General features: G+C 40.7%; 1 protein-coding gene across 5 annotated transcripts in view; it reads left to right on the forward strand.

The window, feature by feature from the left end:
- nr3c2 (nuclear receptor subfamily 3, group C, member 2) overlaps positions 1-19,434 on the forward strand; it is a 66,562-nt gene extending 47,128 nt beyond the window's left edge. For 2 of the 5 annotated variants that reach the window (XM_029498562.1, XM_029498545.1), the window contains 6 exons: positions 80-196; positions 5,456-5,800; positions 8,376-8,520; positions 11,916-12,046; positions 17,949-18,106; positions 19,279-19,434. In XM_029498562.1, coding sequence (XP_029354422.1) covers positions 80-196; positions 5,456-5,800; positions 8,376-8,520; positions 11,916-12,046; positions 17,949-18,106; positions 19,279-19,434 — 1,052 coding nt within the window. Of the gene's footprint in view, positions 1-79; positions 197-5,455; positions 5,801-8,375; positions 8,521-11,915; positions 12,047-17,948; positions 19,234-19,278 lie in introns of those variants that run through there. The other 3 variants (XM_029498570.1, XM_029498553.1, XR_003840594.1) reach the window with 3 other exon arrangements.

The following is a 19,434-nucleotide window of genomic DNA, read 5'->3' on the forward strand; positions in this document are numbered from 1 at the left end:
GAAGGTATCGCTTCTGTTCTTTGTCAAGCTGCACGTATAGTTCACCATTGAACTGACATTGTGTCTTGTCTTTCTGTAGGTCAGCACAACTACCTGTGTGCTGGGAGAAATGACTGTATCATTGACAAGATCCGAAGGAAAAACTGTCCAGCGTGTCGCGTACGGAAGTGTCTGCAGGCTGGGATGAACCTTGGAGGTGAGGAGTCAGACCCTCATTACAGCTTTGCCCAGTCACGTGTCTTCATATGTGGCATTTGACTCAGCCTTGTTATGGGTGTGCGAAACGCTAGATAAAACAAACAAACAACAACAACAAAAAAAACCCTGCTGTGGTCATAAGACATTTGTGTGTGCAATTTAATTATACATGTATTATCCATATGCATACAGTAGGTGTAGATCTTCACTATTCTATATGCTGGCAGCTGAGAAAGACAAAGCCTGCAGACTTGGCACAGTATTGTGAGAAAAAACAACACTAACGCAGAGAGTGGAGAATTCAGAAGTGAAGAGAGATTTTTTTTTTTATATGCATATATATTTGTTTATTGCCTGTGGCTTATTCCACTTTAGGGTTACAGTGGCATTGCAGGGAGGAAAGCTAACTTCATAGGTTTGCAGTCCATTTGAAAGATTGAAATGACATATCTTCTTTTCAATTTTATCCTCTCAAAGATAAGAAAATTTAAACATGAATTATATACATAGAACTATTTTAGTGGAACGATGTGATCATACAATAGAATAATACTGTCACCCTGTTCCTGAACTTTACAGGTCCTCTAAATTGAAATCTTTATAAATTGAAATTCTATTTACAATGGGAAGAATAATTAATTGAAGCCTATGGAGAGCCAGTTAATCAAAGTCATTTCTTAGTTAGTTATTGCTAAAGTATATTTAAAAACACTTTCTTTGACAAAAGTGCTATACCAGCCATGCAATAAATAAAATGTACAACTTCATATAGAAATTATCATAAAAAAATCTCAATAGTAATTTCCAACTAAGGTTCCTGGATTTGATGTTTAAAAAAAAGAAGCCCAAACAAAACAAACAAAAACAAACAAGCCACCATTAATGTGAATGACTTTGACATTCTTAATGTTCATTTAGCTATCATCCTAAAATACTTTCCATGTTGGACCTTTCAGTGACGTCATAGATTTGGAATGGGGTGACAATGTTAGCACAGTTACGATTTAACACTCTAAAAACGTAGTGATAGTTCATCTAATTTTTAATAGATAGGTTATGGGCCCTTTCTGAACTATGTTCTTTTATTTGTTAGGAGTTGTAGAGCTTCGGTTGGCTACTGTCAAAATAAAATTGATGAGACCTTTTACAGAGTCTGAGTACAAAATAGTAATGCTTAGAATACTTTCTTAAATAGTACATTTAACGCAAGAGGGAAAACTTCTATTTATTCTGCTGTCCTCAAACCAACCCTGATAGCACAATATAAAATAAAAAACTGGATAGTGATTGGGTCAAAACAATTCCAGTAAAGCACTTGAAATCATTCATTCACTCATTCATCTTATACCGCTTTTGTTTTACCAGGTTGTGTTGTAGCCAGCCTCAGCTGGTGTCTCAGACAAGGGCATGATACACTCTGGACAGGTCGCCAGTCCATCAAAGGGCCAAGACATAGAGACAGACAGAGAAATTTAGCCACCAATTAACCTAAACATGATGTCTTTGGACGATGGGAGGAAAGCGTGAAACAAACCCACACAGGTACGGAGAGAACATGCAAACACAGAAAGGCCCCAGGCCTGGGAATCAAACCCATAAGCTTCTTTTTGTGGGGCAACAGCGCTAACCACTATGCTGCTGTGCTGCCCGCACAGTATAGTTTGAATATATGGATGCCTCAAAAGTTTGTGATTTAGTTCAGACAGCAAAAGAATATTATTATTATCACAATATTGGCTAGATGTCTTGTTGAATGAGGTGGGTACTGAGAGTGCAATTTTTTGACACCATAATCCTCTGCAAACACAGAGGGTTCTTGCACAGGGAAGACTGGCTGTGGGAGTTATAGGGTCCCCCACGGCAACAAAAGCTTATATGGAGGATGCTGGAGTGAAAGTGGGTCTTGTGAAATACAGTATCAGCAGCAGCAATGTTGAAGTGTATGGAGCAATTTGGAGCTGTTAAAGAAGATTTTCAGCCACTGCATACAAGAGGGTATATATATATACATTTCATGTGATGCCACAGAGCCATTATCAGGAATGGTGAAAAAAAAAAAAAAAAGCTATGCCTTATAATTCCTTAAGATTCCCTTCAAATGGTTGACTGCTTTCTCCTTTTGTGGCCCTTCAATATGGAATGAGGTGCAAGACATTGGAAGCTCTCCCTAACGTAAAGGCCTTTCAAAGTATTTTGCAATCAGAGATCAAGGTGACATGCAGCTGTTTCGACCTGATTTAAAATACTGAAGTGGCCATGACCAATATGCCTCTTTCTTCCTAATGTCTCTTTTATTGTTTTTGTGTTAAGTTTATATATGTCATGTATTTATTGGGGCAGCATGGCAGCAAAGTCGTTATCGTTGTCGCCCCTAACAAGTCGGTGGCGGGCTCGGTTCCCGGCCTGGGCCCTTTCTGTGTGAAGTTTGCATGTTCTCCCTGTGCCTGCGTGGGTTTCCTCTGGGTACTCCAGTTTCCTCCCACCATCCAAAGACATGGATGTCTCAGTTAACTGTTGACTCTGAATTGTCCGTAGGTCTGAATGCGAGCGTGAGTGGTTGTTCGTCTGTCTCTGTATGTTGGCTCTGTGATGGACTGGCAACATGTCCGGCGTGTGCAGTGCCCTTGCCCAAGACACAAGCTGGGACTGGCTACAACTCCCCTCACAACCTGAGGATGGCTAATCGGTAGACGATGAATGAATGAATGAATCTATTTTTTTTGGTTGATTTTATGTATGTCACATTTGGGTGCCGTCTCAGCCAGGACTCTCTAGAAGACAGGATGGGACATTTAAGTATTTAAAAAAGTAATAAATAAAATACACCAATTGACGAAGGAATGAATAAAAGAAAGATTTTTGTCACGTTGTTTCTCCCTCTCAACGTCTTTAGAGCCTAAAAGTCGAAATGTTAACCCAGCAGTGTTATTAATCATGTGTAGTTACGACAGCTTATACAGAAATCCTAATTTAAGCATATTAAAACCATCAAAACATTTAAAGGCGGAAACCCATCTCCATCAAATTAAATGTTACATGGTTTTAAAAACAGCTGATAACTTTCATTTTCAATTAAAAGCCTAAGGATTCAATGAGTAGACCTGCATGTCTGAGTAACAGCAGTGTAAATCTTTGAATGGGAAAAAAACAAACAACAAATTGTCCAATGTGCTACCTAATTCTACCCAAATGTTAAATGCTGCTGTGATAAGTTAACCCTGCAGACAATTGTTCAAGCAAAATAAATTCATGAAATCAGCTGTGAAAAGTATAAAGTTATGATTCCCAATACCAGCATCATCTGGGTAAACTACTCCACCTATCTGAGTATCAAAACATTTATCCTTTAAATTATATATTTTTTATCATAAATTAAAACCCTACATAGATGAAGGCAAACATATTAGTTCCCTAAGCTAGTAGCTAGCCAGCTAACTAGCTAGAGGAGACGGTTAGTCGACGAAGTCGACGAAGACATTTTGCAACCAAAGGGGCCACGACCAGTGAGCTGTGAAACTGACGTAAGTCTGAGAAAAAGTTACAAAACAAGCAAACAAACAAAGCGGAAACACAACTAAGAAAAGAGCAACAACAGCCACATTAACCCACACATCATACTGAATGTGTTTCAGCGTGTTAGCTAACACCACCTGTTTTAGCATTAGCATTGACTTACCTTGGATGGGAAACCTTATCTGGAGGATCAAAAGGGACAGAATGAAATATATAAACAAATCTTTAAATAATCACTTAAATGTGTCATTAATTCATCAACATACCTGCTCATTTAATGTAAAAATATATATAATTATTTCACTATTTAATGAACTATTTTATTAATTTATTTTATCTGTCAAACTCATCCATCAAAGTCAGTGGGCGGGGCTAACGCGAATCGAGTCTAATCGATGGTCTGAAGCCTGGAAGTCTTTGAAAACATGGCGACCACCAGGATGAGCTTCAGCTCTCTCTGCAGCTGGTGACACACACTTTAGATTTGGCAAAACGTGTGAAAGCGGGACCCGCTGACCCAGAGCAGAGGTTTGATGGGTGAGTTTGACATGTCTCAGCAGGAGCCAGCATTAGCTAAATAATAATCATAGTACAAAAAATGGCTGACGTTTATAAAACGGCAAGCTTGTTAATGAGCTCTATTAATGCCGGGTAAAGCATCCTTCTGCACGGACGTTTTATTTATTTGTCTAATCCCCCAACCCCCTTTTTTGGCTTTTTCTTTATTTTCTTTTTAATAATTTGAGTTAGCATAATTAAGATGGACTCCATACCAGTCGGTGGTGGTAATGCACCGTAACGTTGTTTGCCAACCGCCTTGAAACACCAAGAAGAAGGAGGCTTCCGCACGATCGTTCAGCTAAAACTGAACTGCAGAGGGATTATTTGATGTTTACACTGAACACAGCTGAGTTTAATACCTGATCAGGCTGACTGGCTCATATGAATGTGAATGAACATGCTCCTTTTGTTAAAAGTCTTGTTCTCTGAAGGATACAGTGCTCAGAATATATTCTGTTGCTTCATTTTAATTTGTCTTTTCTGAGTTTTTTAGTTTTATGTTGCAGATAACTTGTGAGCTAGTAGGACTACTAAATAGTTTACTGTATTTATATCAACGAGGACAGGATAGATGGCAGAAATGAATGCAAACTGCATCGTAAAGCTCTCAAACATTACAGTAAACTCCATGCTTCATGATTTACTGCAGGTTGGATGAACCGTCAACTGAGTTCATGGATTTATTTGTTTATCTTTCCTCAATCTCTGACACTGTGTAAGGAAGAGTAAGATGGTTAAAGTATTATTTTCTCCAGGTTTACTGAGTTACAAACAAGATGGACACCACAGTTTCTTTTACAGTTTTTAAGCCACAGCCTCAAAACATAAAAAAATAAATGGCAACACCACCAACCTTATCTATGTATGAAGACATAAAAAAGAAATTCCCTAAATTTAACAGCTGAAATCTAATTATCACTGGTTTAACATTGAGGTGTAAAACAAGAAATTACACCGGTCACACCTGGCTTAAAGTTAAATATTTAATGTGGTAGAAATCAGTATTGTTCACATTTGCAACGGACATTTAACTTCATTATTATAAATGTGCATTCCCATACTAATTAAAAAAAAAAACTATATCCCCAGAATTTGGTCACTTTGCAATTTTAAACTCAGACTGTGAATGTGAAGGATGCCACAATCAACAGTGTGTTTATAAGGACTGCCATGTTCCCCACAGCACGCAAGTCCAAAAAGTTAGGAAAGCTGAAGGGAGTCAGCGAGGACCTGCAGGGCTCGAAGGACGGCCAAACAGCAACAGGTGGTGTTGGAGGCGGGTACCTGTCTTCAGAGAAGGATCTGAATGCCAGTGCTGCCAGTGCCCTGGTGCCCCATGGGCCTGGGTTGGTCACACCTTTTCTGCCGCCCTCCATCTGCAGCGTGTTGGAGCTGATTGAGCCTGAAGAGGTGTACTCCGGCTATGACAACACGCAGCCTGACACCACTGACCACCTGCTGTCCAGTCTCAACCGCCTGGCTGGAAAGCAGATGGTCCGCATGGTGAAGTGGGCCAAAGTACTTCCAGGTTAGTGATCAGTCGAGCGATGGGCTGAGGCCTAAATGCTCCTTGTGAGTGTCTTTAAACCACATTTGGAAAGGAGTTGAAAAAGAATCCGAAAAAGTACAAGGAAAACTGTTGCAGTAATGTGCTAATGTTTCAATTTATTCTTAAGCAATTGACATGCAGTCATTTATCTATTATTAGACAAATAAACAGGGTGGGGGGGGGGGCTCTACCAGTGGTGGACAAAGCTCCAGTACTTGAGTCAAAGATCTTCAGATCTTGCTGGTCAAATTTTACTCCAATAAAAGTGAAAGTAGCAAAGTTAAACTATGACTTGAGTAAAAGTACAGGAGTACTTGCTTTTAAAAATACTTAAGTATTTCAAGTACTTTTCGTCGCAGCACAAGGTGTCCATTCACTACATTCAAAGAATCTGACTCTAAGATAATGCAGTGAATTAATTGATTTGAACTGAACTGAAATATTGAATAAGAAGTAAATCCTATAGAAACAAACTTAAACTGACAGAAAGACCAACACTGTAATTATTTTGTTGTTTTCGTTAAAAGAAAACCACCCCTTTGAAAAAAGAAAAAAAAAACAATACAACTTAGATTTTAAGCTAAAATAAAGTTTAATTTGGAGCAGCAATCCAAAAAGGGCATTTTTTTTCCTCTGCATTTCCTTCCTCGTTCTTCCCCTCCTCCACTCCACTCCTTTCCCCCTCTGCCATCTCCTCCTTCTAGTCTTCTGCTCAAACTGGAAGAAGTTCTAGTTCAGCTTTAGCAGACGCTTGTTTCCAATGTTCTGCAAAGTAATTCTTCCCCGTCTTGGAGTGAAGATTAACCCAGCTGCACTAAAAAGCCTTTCACAGGCAGCAGAGGCAGGCCGGGCTGTGTTTAGCTTGAGAGACAGGTTGGACACAGCTGGGAATGAAGCCAACATGCCAAATCCAAATTTAACAAGTAACAAGAATTATTCTTTAGCTCGTTGAGTTCAAACATGGAGTTCAGGTATGGCCACGGATGATCAGAGAGAGCAGGAACAGCTTCGTCTCCATTGCCTGCCAAAGCCATGACTTGCAGAGCACAGCTGCAGTGGATCACCTTTCCTTTCCTGCTTGAATGTTACCTGCAAACTCACCACCCTAGCTGGTTGGCGCATGTGCAAGGGACAGCTACAGCAACACCACTTGAACACAAGCGTTGCGCATGAAGCGTTGCGCATGAATGGAGTTTATGATATTCTCTAATGCAAATGTAATGAGTACTTCATAGAAATGTAGTCGTGGAGTCAAAAAAAGTGCATAGTTTCCAAAAATAAGTCACTCAAGGAAAGTACAGATCCTCAAAAACTTTTCTTAAGTACAGTACTTACAGTACTTAAATTTAATTTGTTACTGTCCACCACTGGGTATTTTACACAGTAATTATTGACTAGTTTCAATAAAGGCAGCATGTCATCTCAACATTTTGTTGGTTTTGAGAGTGCACCCGGCATACAAATTTGAATTTGAAATATTAGGTCAGCAAATAATTCTGTAAAGCTTCAACAAGATTAGCGTTGAATCCAATTTAACCGTTAAATAGAATCAAGATTAAGATTTCCAAACAGAACTCATTTCCATCATATTGTGCAGAAAATCTAATGTCTATTTCATTCATCTTTGCCTATAAGCCACAGCACTGGGAAAAAGCAACAGCAAAAAACCCAATGTTTGACAAGGGGTGAACAAGTTTCCCTAAAATGCCAGTCAGTGGGAGACATATTGAAAGATGCCTCACAGGTAGCTCTTTGAGGCTGTTTAATTTGCTGTATTGCAAATATTTGATACCTCCACGGTGTCTGCTTGCCATATCCGGACGTATAAATAGAAGAGGAGCCAGACAGAAGGGTCAAAATGAGTACCTTTGACTTTCAGATATGCTGCCGCCTGCATTCAGCTTACATCTGGATGTGGCAAGGCTCAACAATTTGTCAGTGCCAACAGTGTGTTCAAGGAAAATGTGGGGCTCAACGAGAGGAATCTGATCATAACTCATATCTTGTTACCTTCAAAGTATCATAGCAATTTTTTTTTTTTATCAACTCTCATAGTTGATGTATACATTTGTAAATGATTGTTTTCACCAGATTGACATACTTAAAGCCTGAAATAGTCCATAAGCCTTGATAAGTCACTTGTGTGCCCTCACTTGGCCTGTGATTTTTAAGAGGAGTTTCTTGCAAGAGTTTGATTTAGAGTTTGGCAAGTTTCCCCATTGTAATCTATTTCTGGTGCTCAATAGACAATATGCCAATAATGGGAGGCCTTGTGGAATTTGCATAAAAGAAGAATGGGTGACTCTTTCTCAGTGGTGATTATGTCTAAACAAATATTAAAAATACAGCGTAACAAAGACAGCATGTATTGTGCGTGTACGCAAACGCCCAGCTAAATATGTAACTATCAAGTTGGTTCTTAAGTTCCAATGCATTAGGTGCCTGAGTATTTCTAGTTTGTTGTCAGTACATGAAAACACAAAGCTTTCTTCTCATCTGCTGCTTCACCTGTGTATGCTATCTGCGTGTGTGTGTGTGTCTTTGTGTGTGTTAGGTTTCCGGGGCCTGCCCATTGAGGACCAAATCACCCTGATCCAGTACTCATGGATGTGTCTGTCCTCCTTTTGCCTCAGCTGGCGCTCCTACAAACACACCAATGGACAGATGCTCTACTTTGCCCCTGACTTAATCTTTAACGAGTAGGCATACACTTTCATATTTGCAGAATACTGGATGCAGGTCTGATGATTTTAACATCTACTGATGGCCCACATATTCTTTAGATTTTGATTTACACTGGTTTTATGTAAATCCCCTTGTGTTCATGTTCAAAATGCCAAAAAGCCAAGTATCAATTCACCTATCCTTATAGTTCAAAGCACTAAAATTTCAGCAGACATATATTGTTGTCAGATGCCCTTTGGGATCTCCAACACACAAACATTACTGTTACGAAGTGAGAATAAAAAAAAAAATAGTTTTTTAGATGAGTAGCAGATACAGTAATTGGTCAGGCTTTGCCTATAAATCCTTAGTAGCTTTTGCTCTTTTCAGCTGCTCATCAGATGCAAATTTTATGCATAAACATCAATTTTTGCAAGTGGACTTTAGAGAGTAAGGAGTGGATTTTCCTAAATCACTATTTTAAAGGCTCTGTTAACAAGCCCGAGAACTACAGACAGGGCCAAACAGAATTCTTGTCCTGATCTCATTGCATTGTGTACTTTAAACAAGGTCATAATCATGAACCTGATTTCTGGCACCTGACAAGAAAATACTTTGAGAATTTTTCTTGCTTCATTAATTGTGTCAGGCGCAAGTGATCAAGAGCCAAGCGGTATCCCACTTAATCTGTGTTAATACATTTGACCAGGAGAGCAAGTAGAGAGGAATTGTATGTGGTCTTGTTCCCGTTGGAGCTGCAGTGGATGGCTGTTAATGAACTGAATGTTATAGAATTAATCAAAGACGAGAATAGCAGCCTCTGTAGGCAGCCTGCTGTAAAGGAGCAGTTTCATGCGGGAACAGGTTTAAAAGCTCCAACTAATAGCTTGTGTAAGTCAATGTCAGTGCGTCAGTTTGTCCCAAATCTAAATGATTTAATTAAATATAAAACCCCCAAAAAACAGCACGAATGCTATTGTGCGACGCAGTTACTGCCTCTAGGTCTGTGTGCAGTTGAGCACTGTGAGTTTTACACAGCGGCTGAAAGAATTAGTTTGACACAACAGTGATCTGATCCTCTAATCTATTTCGTGGCAACTGGATCACAGTTTTTTGAGAAAACTTAATTTTGTGATTGAGACTTAATAGTGTGTGTTATTTGGCAAGACCAGTTTGGAGTAAGTTAATAACACAGGAAAAAAAAGTTGAATTGCACACACATTTATAGCATATTAAGTGAATGTGAGGTTGTTGTTTTTGTTTAGTGGTTTTTTTTTTTTTTCTCTTTTTTCTCCAAGGAGAGATTTTTCATTTTGGAGAATTTGGCTATCGCTGTAAATGATATACAGCATAATCCACGGACAGATTTGGTTTGGCATCAAGTTAACGATGGTCTGGATGTTAAGCACATGCAGCCTGTTTGGATATCACTGCCATCCCCCACTGTTGTGTGTGTTGGTGGTTTAATGTTAACATGCACTAGATTATATGTTGTATAGTTCACTTATAATTCAGTTATAATGGGGACAAAATTGCACCATTACTTCTTTAGGTTAGTGGACAGTGGACACCTGTTTCCATAGCTACTTAGTTTCCATAGCTACGGGACATTAAGCCATGTATTGAGTAGACTGTCCACTCTCTCAGCTGTAAGAGTGAAATCTGTCACTGATGTAGAATAAATGCTCCGAGAACAAATGTGCATTTTACATCAAAGACAAAGTAAGTCTAATCAGAGTCATTCAGACTTTTTCGTGTGCTAAAAGAATGCACCATATAAACAAAGCTATAACCCATTTCCACAAATGCTATTCAACTATGATTCAATTATTGAACATTTTGGACAGACAGAATTTATCCAAAATATGTAAAGGTGGAAATGAAATGCAGCATCTATAAGCAGTACTCCCTAGATTGTCTACATAAAACTTTATATTTTGGGGTTCCAAGGCAGCAGCACTCCCAGTCTGTGTGCTCCAGTCAGTGCACTGTTGGTGTCTTGTCCTGATTTATCTACGAAAGCCTTTTTCCCATTTCACTACTTAAATTATCACAATAAAATTTATAATGACTTTGACCTGATATTGTACTGTGAAAAGGAGCGGCTGGATGTGATTTCAATTAGATGTTAAGTGATTTGTTTGGACACACAGCGGTGAATCGGAACTTTCCTTTTCTCAGCTCTATGCTTCTTCCTGAATCTTTTACCATAGAAACAGCAAAAGGTGTGCGAGAAAACCAGAGTGAGAGCGAGACGGAGATATAGATAGAGAGAGGGAGAGACTGCTGCCAGTTATTTTCTCTTCCTCTTCTTTCCTCCCCAAACCGGCAGCTCATTTTGGGCAGTGATTCAGCAAAATTGATTTCAGGAAGAGAGTGCGAGAGAGAGTGCGTGAGAGAGAGAGTGAGAGAAACGTGTGGAGACTTTAGAAACTCCTGCCCAAAGTTGTAGGTATTAAATGATGTTATGCTGCACAAATACAGAGTGTCGCTCAGCAGGGAAACAAGTCTGCTCAGGCATTGTCACAGTTTATCAGTTATTCAGTCTGGTCCACAGACCCAGCTGTGGAGTAAATACTGTAAAGCGTCATGTTGTCTGGAAACATTTATGCACTCACTTCAGATAGGCTGCTTCTGGCCACCTCTAAAAATGTTTACTTCTTTAGTTCTAGTTTATTTCTAATAATACAATGTTCAAAGTTCTGTTGGTAAAACACTGACTTCTCTCAAGTCAAGCCACACCACTAGCATTTAATTTCTGTAGTCTCAAAGGGATGGTGATTTATAGCAGCGAGAAGTGGCATCTGTAAAGACAGATTCCCTTGAATCTGGGCTTCTGCAGAGCACATTCCTGATGGGCTCATACTGTACATCCCAGCTAATGTTTCTTTCCTGTTTTTGTGAACCCTGTGATGTAACCAAGATGATTTTTTTTTTTTTTTTGATGAAATGTGCGTGAAAAACGATGCGAGCGAGACAACGTGAGGCGTGATGGTTATTTTCAACATGCCGATTCACAAAGCAAACATGTAGATCTGAGCACAGTTAACACATGTTTATTTCTGTCAACAAAAATATGTTTGAAAATGTATATCTTTTGTAAAATGGTTTCTATGGTGACTAGAGGGGTCTTTAGTCTGGCACAGTCTTAGAGAAGTGGTGCATCTGTGCTGTGATACTGTACGCAGCACTCAGCAATCTGGAGGGATTTGGTATTCTGCTCTTAGCCCAGACAAGTAGGATCCTCCTCTGCACTGTATAGAAATGTTGTTTCACAAGGCTGAGCTAGTATGATAGGAATGAAGTGAGGAAGCCAATGAGTAAAAAAAAAATACAGATACAATATAGTGCAGGAGTTCTGAAAGAAATTCAACTTTTTCTTTTGTTATCATGTTCCCTTTCCTCCTTCATCTCTCATGTCTTTCATCAGGGAGCGCATGCAGCAGTCAGCCATGTACGACCTGTGTGTGGGCATGAGGCAGGTAGGCCAGGAGTTTGTACGTCTGCAGCTGACCTACGACGAGTTCCTCTCCATGAAGGTCCTTCTCCTTCTCAGCACAGGTAAGCAGTGAGCTACAGAACCTAAGTGATTCATGCCACCCTCAATAAAATGTCACTTGACAAACGTTAATTTAAAAAAAAAAAGCAAAAACCAGCCAACATGGGGTCAACATCAATCCCAGAGAAAATGATCAAAATTTCCTGTTATAAGAAGCTAAATCGCAAATACTACTATGAATGCTGTTATTTATCTGGCTAGAAACAAATAAACTTTACACTGGTAAAGCAGAGACTGCTATTCAGCTCTACTTCAGACCATCTCACCAGACAACAGCTGCTACATTTCATTTGAGTGCCTCAACAGGGGACCTGCAGTGTCCCAGTTAAAGCTGACCATCACACTTCACTGCTTTAACTAACCACTCAAGGTTGATGAATTGATGTTCCTTGTCTTCAGACTTCATTCAAATTAAGGCGGTGCTGATTATTTCTTCCATTTGAGTAGCCAATGGTCACGGCCATCGCCAGATTCTTTCCTCAGAGATTTCCGGACAGCTGTCTTTGCAACAGGAAGCTCACTCTACTCAAAAGTAGCAGCCGCTTGTTCGAACATGGTGCCTAATGGGATAGTTAACAGGTGTGCTCTGGCATCAAGATGTCCGTCTGCAAGTACTTAGATCCCTTTCAGTCCACTGGCACGCACGGGTTATTGTGAACAGGAGAAGAGTGAGTTTGAGTTACAATGCCAAATTGTGTTTTCCCAGAGTAGCACTTTAGTGGTGATGGCAACAGCCACACTGGGGCCTGTTAAGGTTTGAGCCACCCCACAATCTTCCTTCACCAAAAAGACATCCTCCGATTAGAAAATGCATCGAGATATTTGGGTGTTTTTGTTCGGTCCACACACACCTTTTAAGACAGCGCTGGCAATGCTCGTACTCACCTTCCTGGCACCTACGATCATGTTAGATCACACTTAAAGCTCATTTTCAGTAATGCATTAATATGCATAACAGGTGTGGAAAAAGACATGATGTTTCATGCACCTGCTTTTGTGGTAACAGTTGCATACAGTAAATAAAATTTGGAAGGGGGGGTGCTGTGTCTCTTCTGCGTGAAGGCAAATTAGTTTATTTTCTAATTGCCCTCATGTAAACAGGGTATTTTTATCTTTCATTACGAAAGGCTTCGCAGCACTCCAACTATCATCCAAACTTCTCCCACAGGCACTGCAGCCTCACAGACAGGATGTGTTGGACCGAGTTGCTCAGCTGGAAACAGAAAGCAGTGGTTTTTCCACCACCTCAACACGCTGTGAACTGCTGCTGTCAGTTCAATAGTAACAGTTAAAGATTTCCATGATGGCAGCTGTGTCATGCCTTCACCGTCCAAACCCACACATTCAGCAATTTAATAGATAACCGCAACACTTGTGCGTACACTCGAGCGCATGAGACCTGCAGCAGTGCTGTTTTCATGCATACGTCTACATGAGGCCTTGTGTGTGACTGTGTTAAAAAATGTGCAAAGACAGAGAGGTGAGAATAAGGGGGATGAGTGAGAGTTATGGTGAGGTATTCGAAGAGTTTGGCCAGACTTCAGACTCTTTGAACTTCAGCACCATGTGTCAATCAGTGAAAATATTCATTGGCTCAGTGTTTGTTTTTCCATTACTGAGGCCCCAGAAAGTGCTGCATTAATCCTGGACTCAGATGGGCAACCTTGGAAAAATTTCCTTCATTGTACCATGAGAAGTTTAGCCAATTTACATAAGTTGACTTCATTATTCAAAATGAAGAATTAGAATGAATACAAGAATAACAGAATTGCATTGTTCTGTATTGGGGTCAAAATAGTTCATGCCATAGTCCATCTTGAAAATCGACTTCATCTTTCAGGACTTGTGGTGGCCATTGAGGTCTTGGAAGTACCTGTCCTCTGACTGACTGGCGTCAAACTTTGGGCAGTGACTCCTAAATGAAAGACGGTGTGCCCCTTGTGCTTGTGTTATAGTAATACATACACAGGAAAGTAAATGTACTGAGCAGGAGACACTGATAGACTCACTATTCCCCAGACCGATGGTATGAGGTTGGTTTGCATTGTAGTACTGTGAAATGCGGAAGAGAAGGTTTGAAAGCATTTCCCATATAAAATCAGCACTGTTGAGTCATCTGGAAGCAGGAGAGCTCCGGCTGGAGTTCAGCTCCTACTGAATGTTGGGAGAGATAAGGAAGAGAGGAGAGAGATGAGGGGAAAGGCGATGAGAATCCGATGGGAAAAAGAGAGATTTAAAGAGTGAAATCAGACAAATGTTGACAGTGAGAGCTTGTGTTGGTGGGAAAGAGACAGGTGCATAGCTGTAGGGAGAAAGAAAGAGAAGACAAAGGGGGTGCGGTGGAGGGGTGGCAGAGCCCGTCCTTCTGTTGCGGTGGCCTCCCTCTCCTCCTCTGGAGGTTTTCCAGAGAGCCCTGCTGTACTTAATAAAGGCCAGTCAGGCACCAGGCAGTTCTCCAAGACCTGCTTTTTCCCCCCACTTCCTTTAAACCTAAGCTGGAATTTTGAAGGGGAGGATAAAAGAAGCAGGTATATAGAATCGAAACGAGAAAATTAAGGTGCTTGAACTGGCTGTTGGATTTAGCCAAAATATGCAGGGCAAAATAGAGTAAAAGGAGAAGAAGAGGAGAATCATCCAGCGCTTCATTTCTAATGCAAGGTGGAGAAATTTCCTTACCTGCCCATTCCAGGGCCTACATGGAGGGATTTTACTGTATGGAAGCTCTGCAAAAAAACCTTCACTTGTGAATAATAAAACAAGCAGCCCGTCTTTGAGGCGCAGCAGGAAGCTCGCTTAGTTACAGTCATTCAGAGATAATGTTAGGCCCTCGTGGAAGGAGTAGCTGCAGAAATGTTTACAGAGGAGTTGTCAGAACTTGTCAGCTGAGCAAGTACTACGGAGTCACTGAGTGTGTGTGTGCCTTTGGGCTGGCTTGAAAAATTGTGTTTGTGTGTGTGCAGCACGTATGTGTATTAAATCGAGAGAGGGTGAACAAGCGAAAGAGGGAAAAAGAAGGAAGGATGAAGAGGAAAGAGAGAAGGGCTGTTTTTCCTCTCTGACCTTGGCTAAGGTTTCACTGAGCCTGCGGCGTATCATGACCCTGTTAGGATTTTGCGCAGGAGCAGTGGCCTGCTCAAACCAGCCGCACTCCTCACTTCTACATAGAGGAAGACACCATTGGCAGATTATATCCTTCATTTGTTGTGTCTGTTGAGTTTCATTCCAGATGGTGAAGCGTGTTTATCACTTCAGTGGGTGTATATCATGTGACACCTTGTGTAGTTAATTACATGAAAGCGTGATACAGTAATTGCTTTACACTATTTAAAGCCTTGTTACAATTGTGACGGTAACCACTGATCTTCCTTTTTGCATGATGTTTTAAATTTCCTGTTTGACAACACCCCAAAGATGCACTCATCATGCACTCATCACGTTTTAGATCGAAAATAAAAACCAACCTGCCAGTCAGGTATGCACCAGCAACCCAGAGCAGGAAGCTGCATGTCCTTTAACAGGACGTATGCGAATGCCATCTCCTGGGTGCAAGAGCTGCGTTTGCCTCTTACTTTCTGTGCATTAGAAAAAAAAGCTTCCCTGTTCTTTCAGTGCAGATTAAAATTCAGCTGCTGTCCACATAAAATAATATGGCCTAGTTGAAAAGGCTCCATACCTGCAGCAAAAAATCAGTTTGACACCAATTGCTGCCGTATAAATGCCCTATTTTGGGGCCAGTCATGGTAATGCCCCTGAATGTCAGGTCAGTTTCTAATCAGGGCGTATGTGGGTCAGTGTGAGAGAAACAAAAGGTCCAAATGGGTGCCTGAATTTGATCACATTCTCACCATGTCAGCAGAAATAAAACAACAAACGGCACCAATCTGTTTTCACATGTCGTCTTCACGTTAATGGATGTCCTGCTAAAATGTGCTCGTGTATGAAACGACAGTGAATGTCTTCGACGAATGACAATAACAGACAGAACAAGTTACTGAGGTGGAAGGAAACAAACACACAAATGCAAATTCTCAGAGTTGTTGACCTATGAGAGCTCTGTTTTGAGAAGGATGAAATTCAAACTGACAAGAAGTTTGCTCTTGCCCGTGGTTATTCATTCAGCAGAACTAAAACAGGTTCTGTCAATTGCTGATTTATACTCATGTTGTGACACATCGTTTAAGTTCATCTGTGGCCCTAATGTGACTCTAAATTACTGAAGAAAGTACAACATTAACTTTTGAAAGGGAAATTGTTGAGAACCGTGCAGAGTATTTTTGTAAGGTTTTAAAAACACAAAAACTTTGCAGGGTGTAAATGCCATCGTATTTCCTCAATGTGTTTATCCATGCTGTGAATGCAGAGGCAGCCGTTAGTTGTATAAAGCTGTTACATGTCATCAGGAGCGTCTTTGGCCTTTCTGAGGAAACATGAGTAACCGCGAGTGTTGTTTTGTTTTGGGTTTTTTGTTTTTTGCTTTTTTTTTTTCCCCAGAGGTGGCCCGAACCACAGAATAACACTGTTTTTCACTCAGTCTTCAGCTGCCTTGAGTTTTAGCTTAATATTTTTCTGTCTAAAAGGTTAATTAAAAAATTATCAACAGATTAACCAGTATTTAAATAATGAGCAATATTTGAGTAGTTATTTAAAAGCTTTACCTTTTTAATCAGTGTATGTTGATGGACTGATGGATGGACGGATGGATAAAAATGGTTCACAAACTTCTCACTGTAGTTATCATCAAGTCTTGGCTGAAGTAGAACTGAAAGTGTTCACACAAATTGATACTGATTTGATGTGTGCTCTCTGAGAGGTGAGGTGTTTAATCTGGTAGCCGGTGGCTGAAAGCCATTTAGGAGTGTTGGCAGACTTCCATATCAGTGACTTTGTTATGCACAGGGAAGGAGAAAGACTGAGAGAAAGGGATATTGTAGACATTTTGATGAATCTACATGGGGCCGTTACTGTATCTCATTCTTTACATCCGTCTGAAAGCCTCCCATTACACAATCTTTTTAGATGCTACCATCGAAATCATCATAATACTGATGAAGGTTGTCATCATTTAACATCCCTGGTCATTGAACAAACTTCTTGGTTTATTTGACAAAATGACTAAGCTCTGCAGCTCCCCTTTTCTTCTAACGTTATTGCTGAGATAACTTTTAATCAAGGTCTTCCAGTATATCAGCCGTCTTTCATGAATCAGTGGCGGCACATGAAAACTAATTACCGCTTTAAACGGTGAAAGTGGTTGTAATGAGTTGCTAAATAGGTCTAGGTCGTCAACATGTGAAAAACGTCCAAAAAAGGAGAGAGTACGCAATTCACTGTGCACCTCTAATTACACATTTCTACATTAAAGGGACATACAAGTGGGTCTGCATGGCTGAGACCATTAGCTGCCAATCCTGTTAAACGTGCTTTTGTCGCTAAAGCATGACATATATTTGAGTACTTACTTGAGTCATTCCATGTGGCCATTAGTTTCTATTCTTTCCAGTAGCATGGGAAAACAGGTTTGAGATAAACAGCTAGATCAGCACAATTAAGTAGACACAATTATGTTCACTTTGTTTTTTATACTGCGTGCTGACTAACAGACATGAAGTATAACCATGTTTAAAATCTCATCAAAAGTGGTTGATTGTGGTCTTTGTGGAACCGAAGAGCAATCAGTTTCTATAAACACTTCAGAAAACTTTCAGCTGTTGCATGAGCTGTTAAAAATATAGCCAGAACTACCGTTTTAGTCATTTCATACAAATCGCCAACAATCCCGACACAACAAGTAATTTTTAGTAATTTAAAAAACAAATCAAAAAAAACTCTGTGCGTCAGGTCGAAACAGCATCATCGCTCTGTTGTTTAGTCTTTCTGATTTCAGGGTGTTTGTCTGTCTCCCAGTTCCAAAAGAGGGTCTAAAGAGCCAGGCGGCGTTCGAAGAGATGAGGGTTAATTACATTAAGGAGCTCCGGCGATCAGTGGGAAAAGCAACAAACAACTCTGGCCAAACCTGGCAGCGCTTCTTCCAGCTCACCAAGCTGCTGGATGCCATGCATGATGTAAGTACCCTCGTCCTGTCTTGCTCTCGTGTGCCAAGCGCCTACAGTACAGCACAGGCTTCTCTTGGCAGTCTCTTGGTATGCCATGCCATCGCACACGGACCGAGGTGTCCAGTGGCACTTTGGGGGTTTTAGTATCACTGGAAATGTTTGGCGTAAAACGGCAGCACTGTGGATTTGGGCAATGCATTTGCTTAGCGGTTCAATGCTGCTGTGGCTTGGAATAAGGATTACCGTATCTGAATCCCTCCCTGAAGGGGAGGTTATTTTGGAAGAGGCGGTGACCAGGCTGTATTGGTGAATGGAAAAGAAGGGGATCGATGCCAGTTGAGAGTTTATTGGCTCAGAGTACACAGTGGTAACTGTGGCAAATGTACTAAATCCCTGTTATTTATTTATGCACAGGTCAACTGGAATATAGCATAATAACAATGTAAGCAAAGGGCCAAAAGGTGAGTCATCTGGTGAGAAGTCCCAGAGGTAAAAGGCCAGGATTCCGCGACTGAGTGAACGGGCTTAGTGCTGAACAGATGACCTTTCTGCAAAGGAAGTTTGGTTTGAAAAAAATCAGTGGTGCCCCCCAGTGGTGAGCTGATGGGATAATGTAAAGGAGTCTGTGCCCTGATGGCATTTAAAGAGTCTACACTGGCTGCGTGCCTCATACTGTGTAGGTCCCTTTTCCTACAAAACAGCTGCGACTTTGGAGGTCTGGACTCCTCTAGACCTCTGAAGCAGAGCTGTGGGATCTGGACCGAGACATTGGCAGCAGATCCGTTAAGGGCACAAAGGTATGAGGTAGAGCCTCCATGGATCTGGATTTGGTGGTCCAGCACATCCCACAGATGCTGGACTGGACTGAGATCTGGGGAATGTGGAAACAAGTCACCCCCTTTAACTGGTTGTTGTTCCTCAAACCTGCTCAACGGTTGTTGCGGTGAGTGAGGGAGCTTTATCCTGAAAGAGAATTTGGCAATATGGGTCACAATGTTCTGGCTGATCGGTGTACGAGTGTAATTAAATGCTCAGATGGAGCCTTTAAATATATATATTTTTTTTGTTTGTTTTTTCCTGAGAGTTATAAAAAAAAAAAAAAAACAGCAACTTTTAAACAGCCCTAAAACAAGAAAGAAAAAAAAAATCATGTCTCATAAATTTTTGTCTGTGTTGTCCAGCTGGTGGGAAACTTGTTGGACTTCTGTTTCTACACCTTTCGTGAGTCCCAGGCCTTGAAGGTGGAGTTCCCCGAAATGTTGGTGGAGATCATCAGTGACCAGATACCAAAGGTGGAGTCGGGCCTCACTCACCCAATCTACTTCCACAGGAAGTGA

This window comes from Echeneis naucrates, chromosome 1 (genome assembly GCF_900963305.1).
Source record: "Echeneis naucrates chromosome 1, fEcheNa1.1, whole genome shotgun sequence".
Classification (NCBI taxonomy): Eukaryota; Metazoa; Chordata; class Actinopteri; order Carangiformes; family Echeneidae; genus Echeneis; species Echeneis naucrates.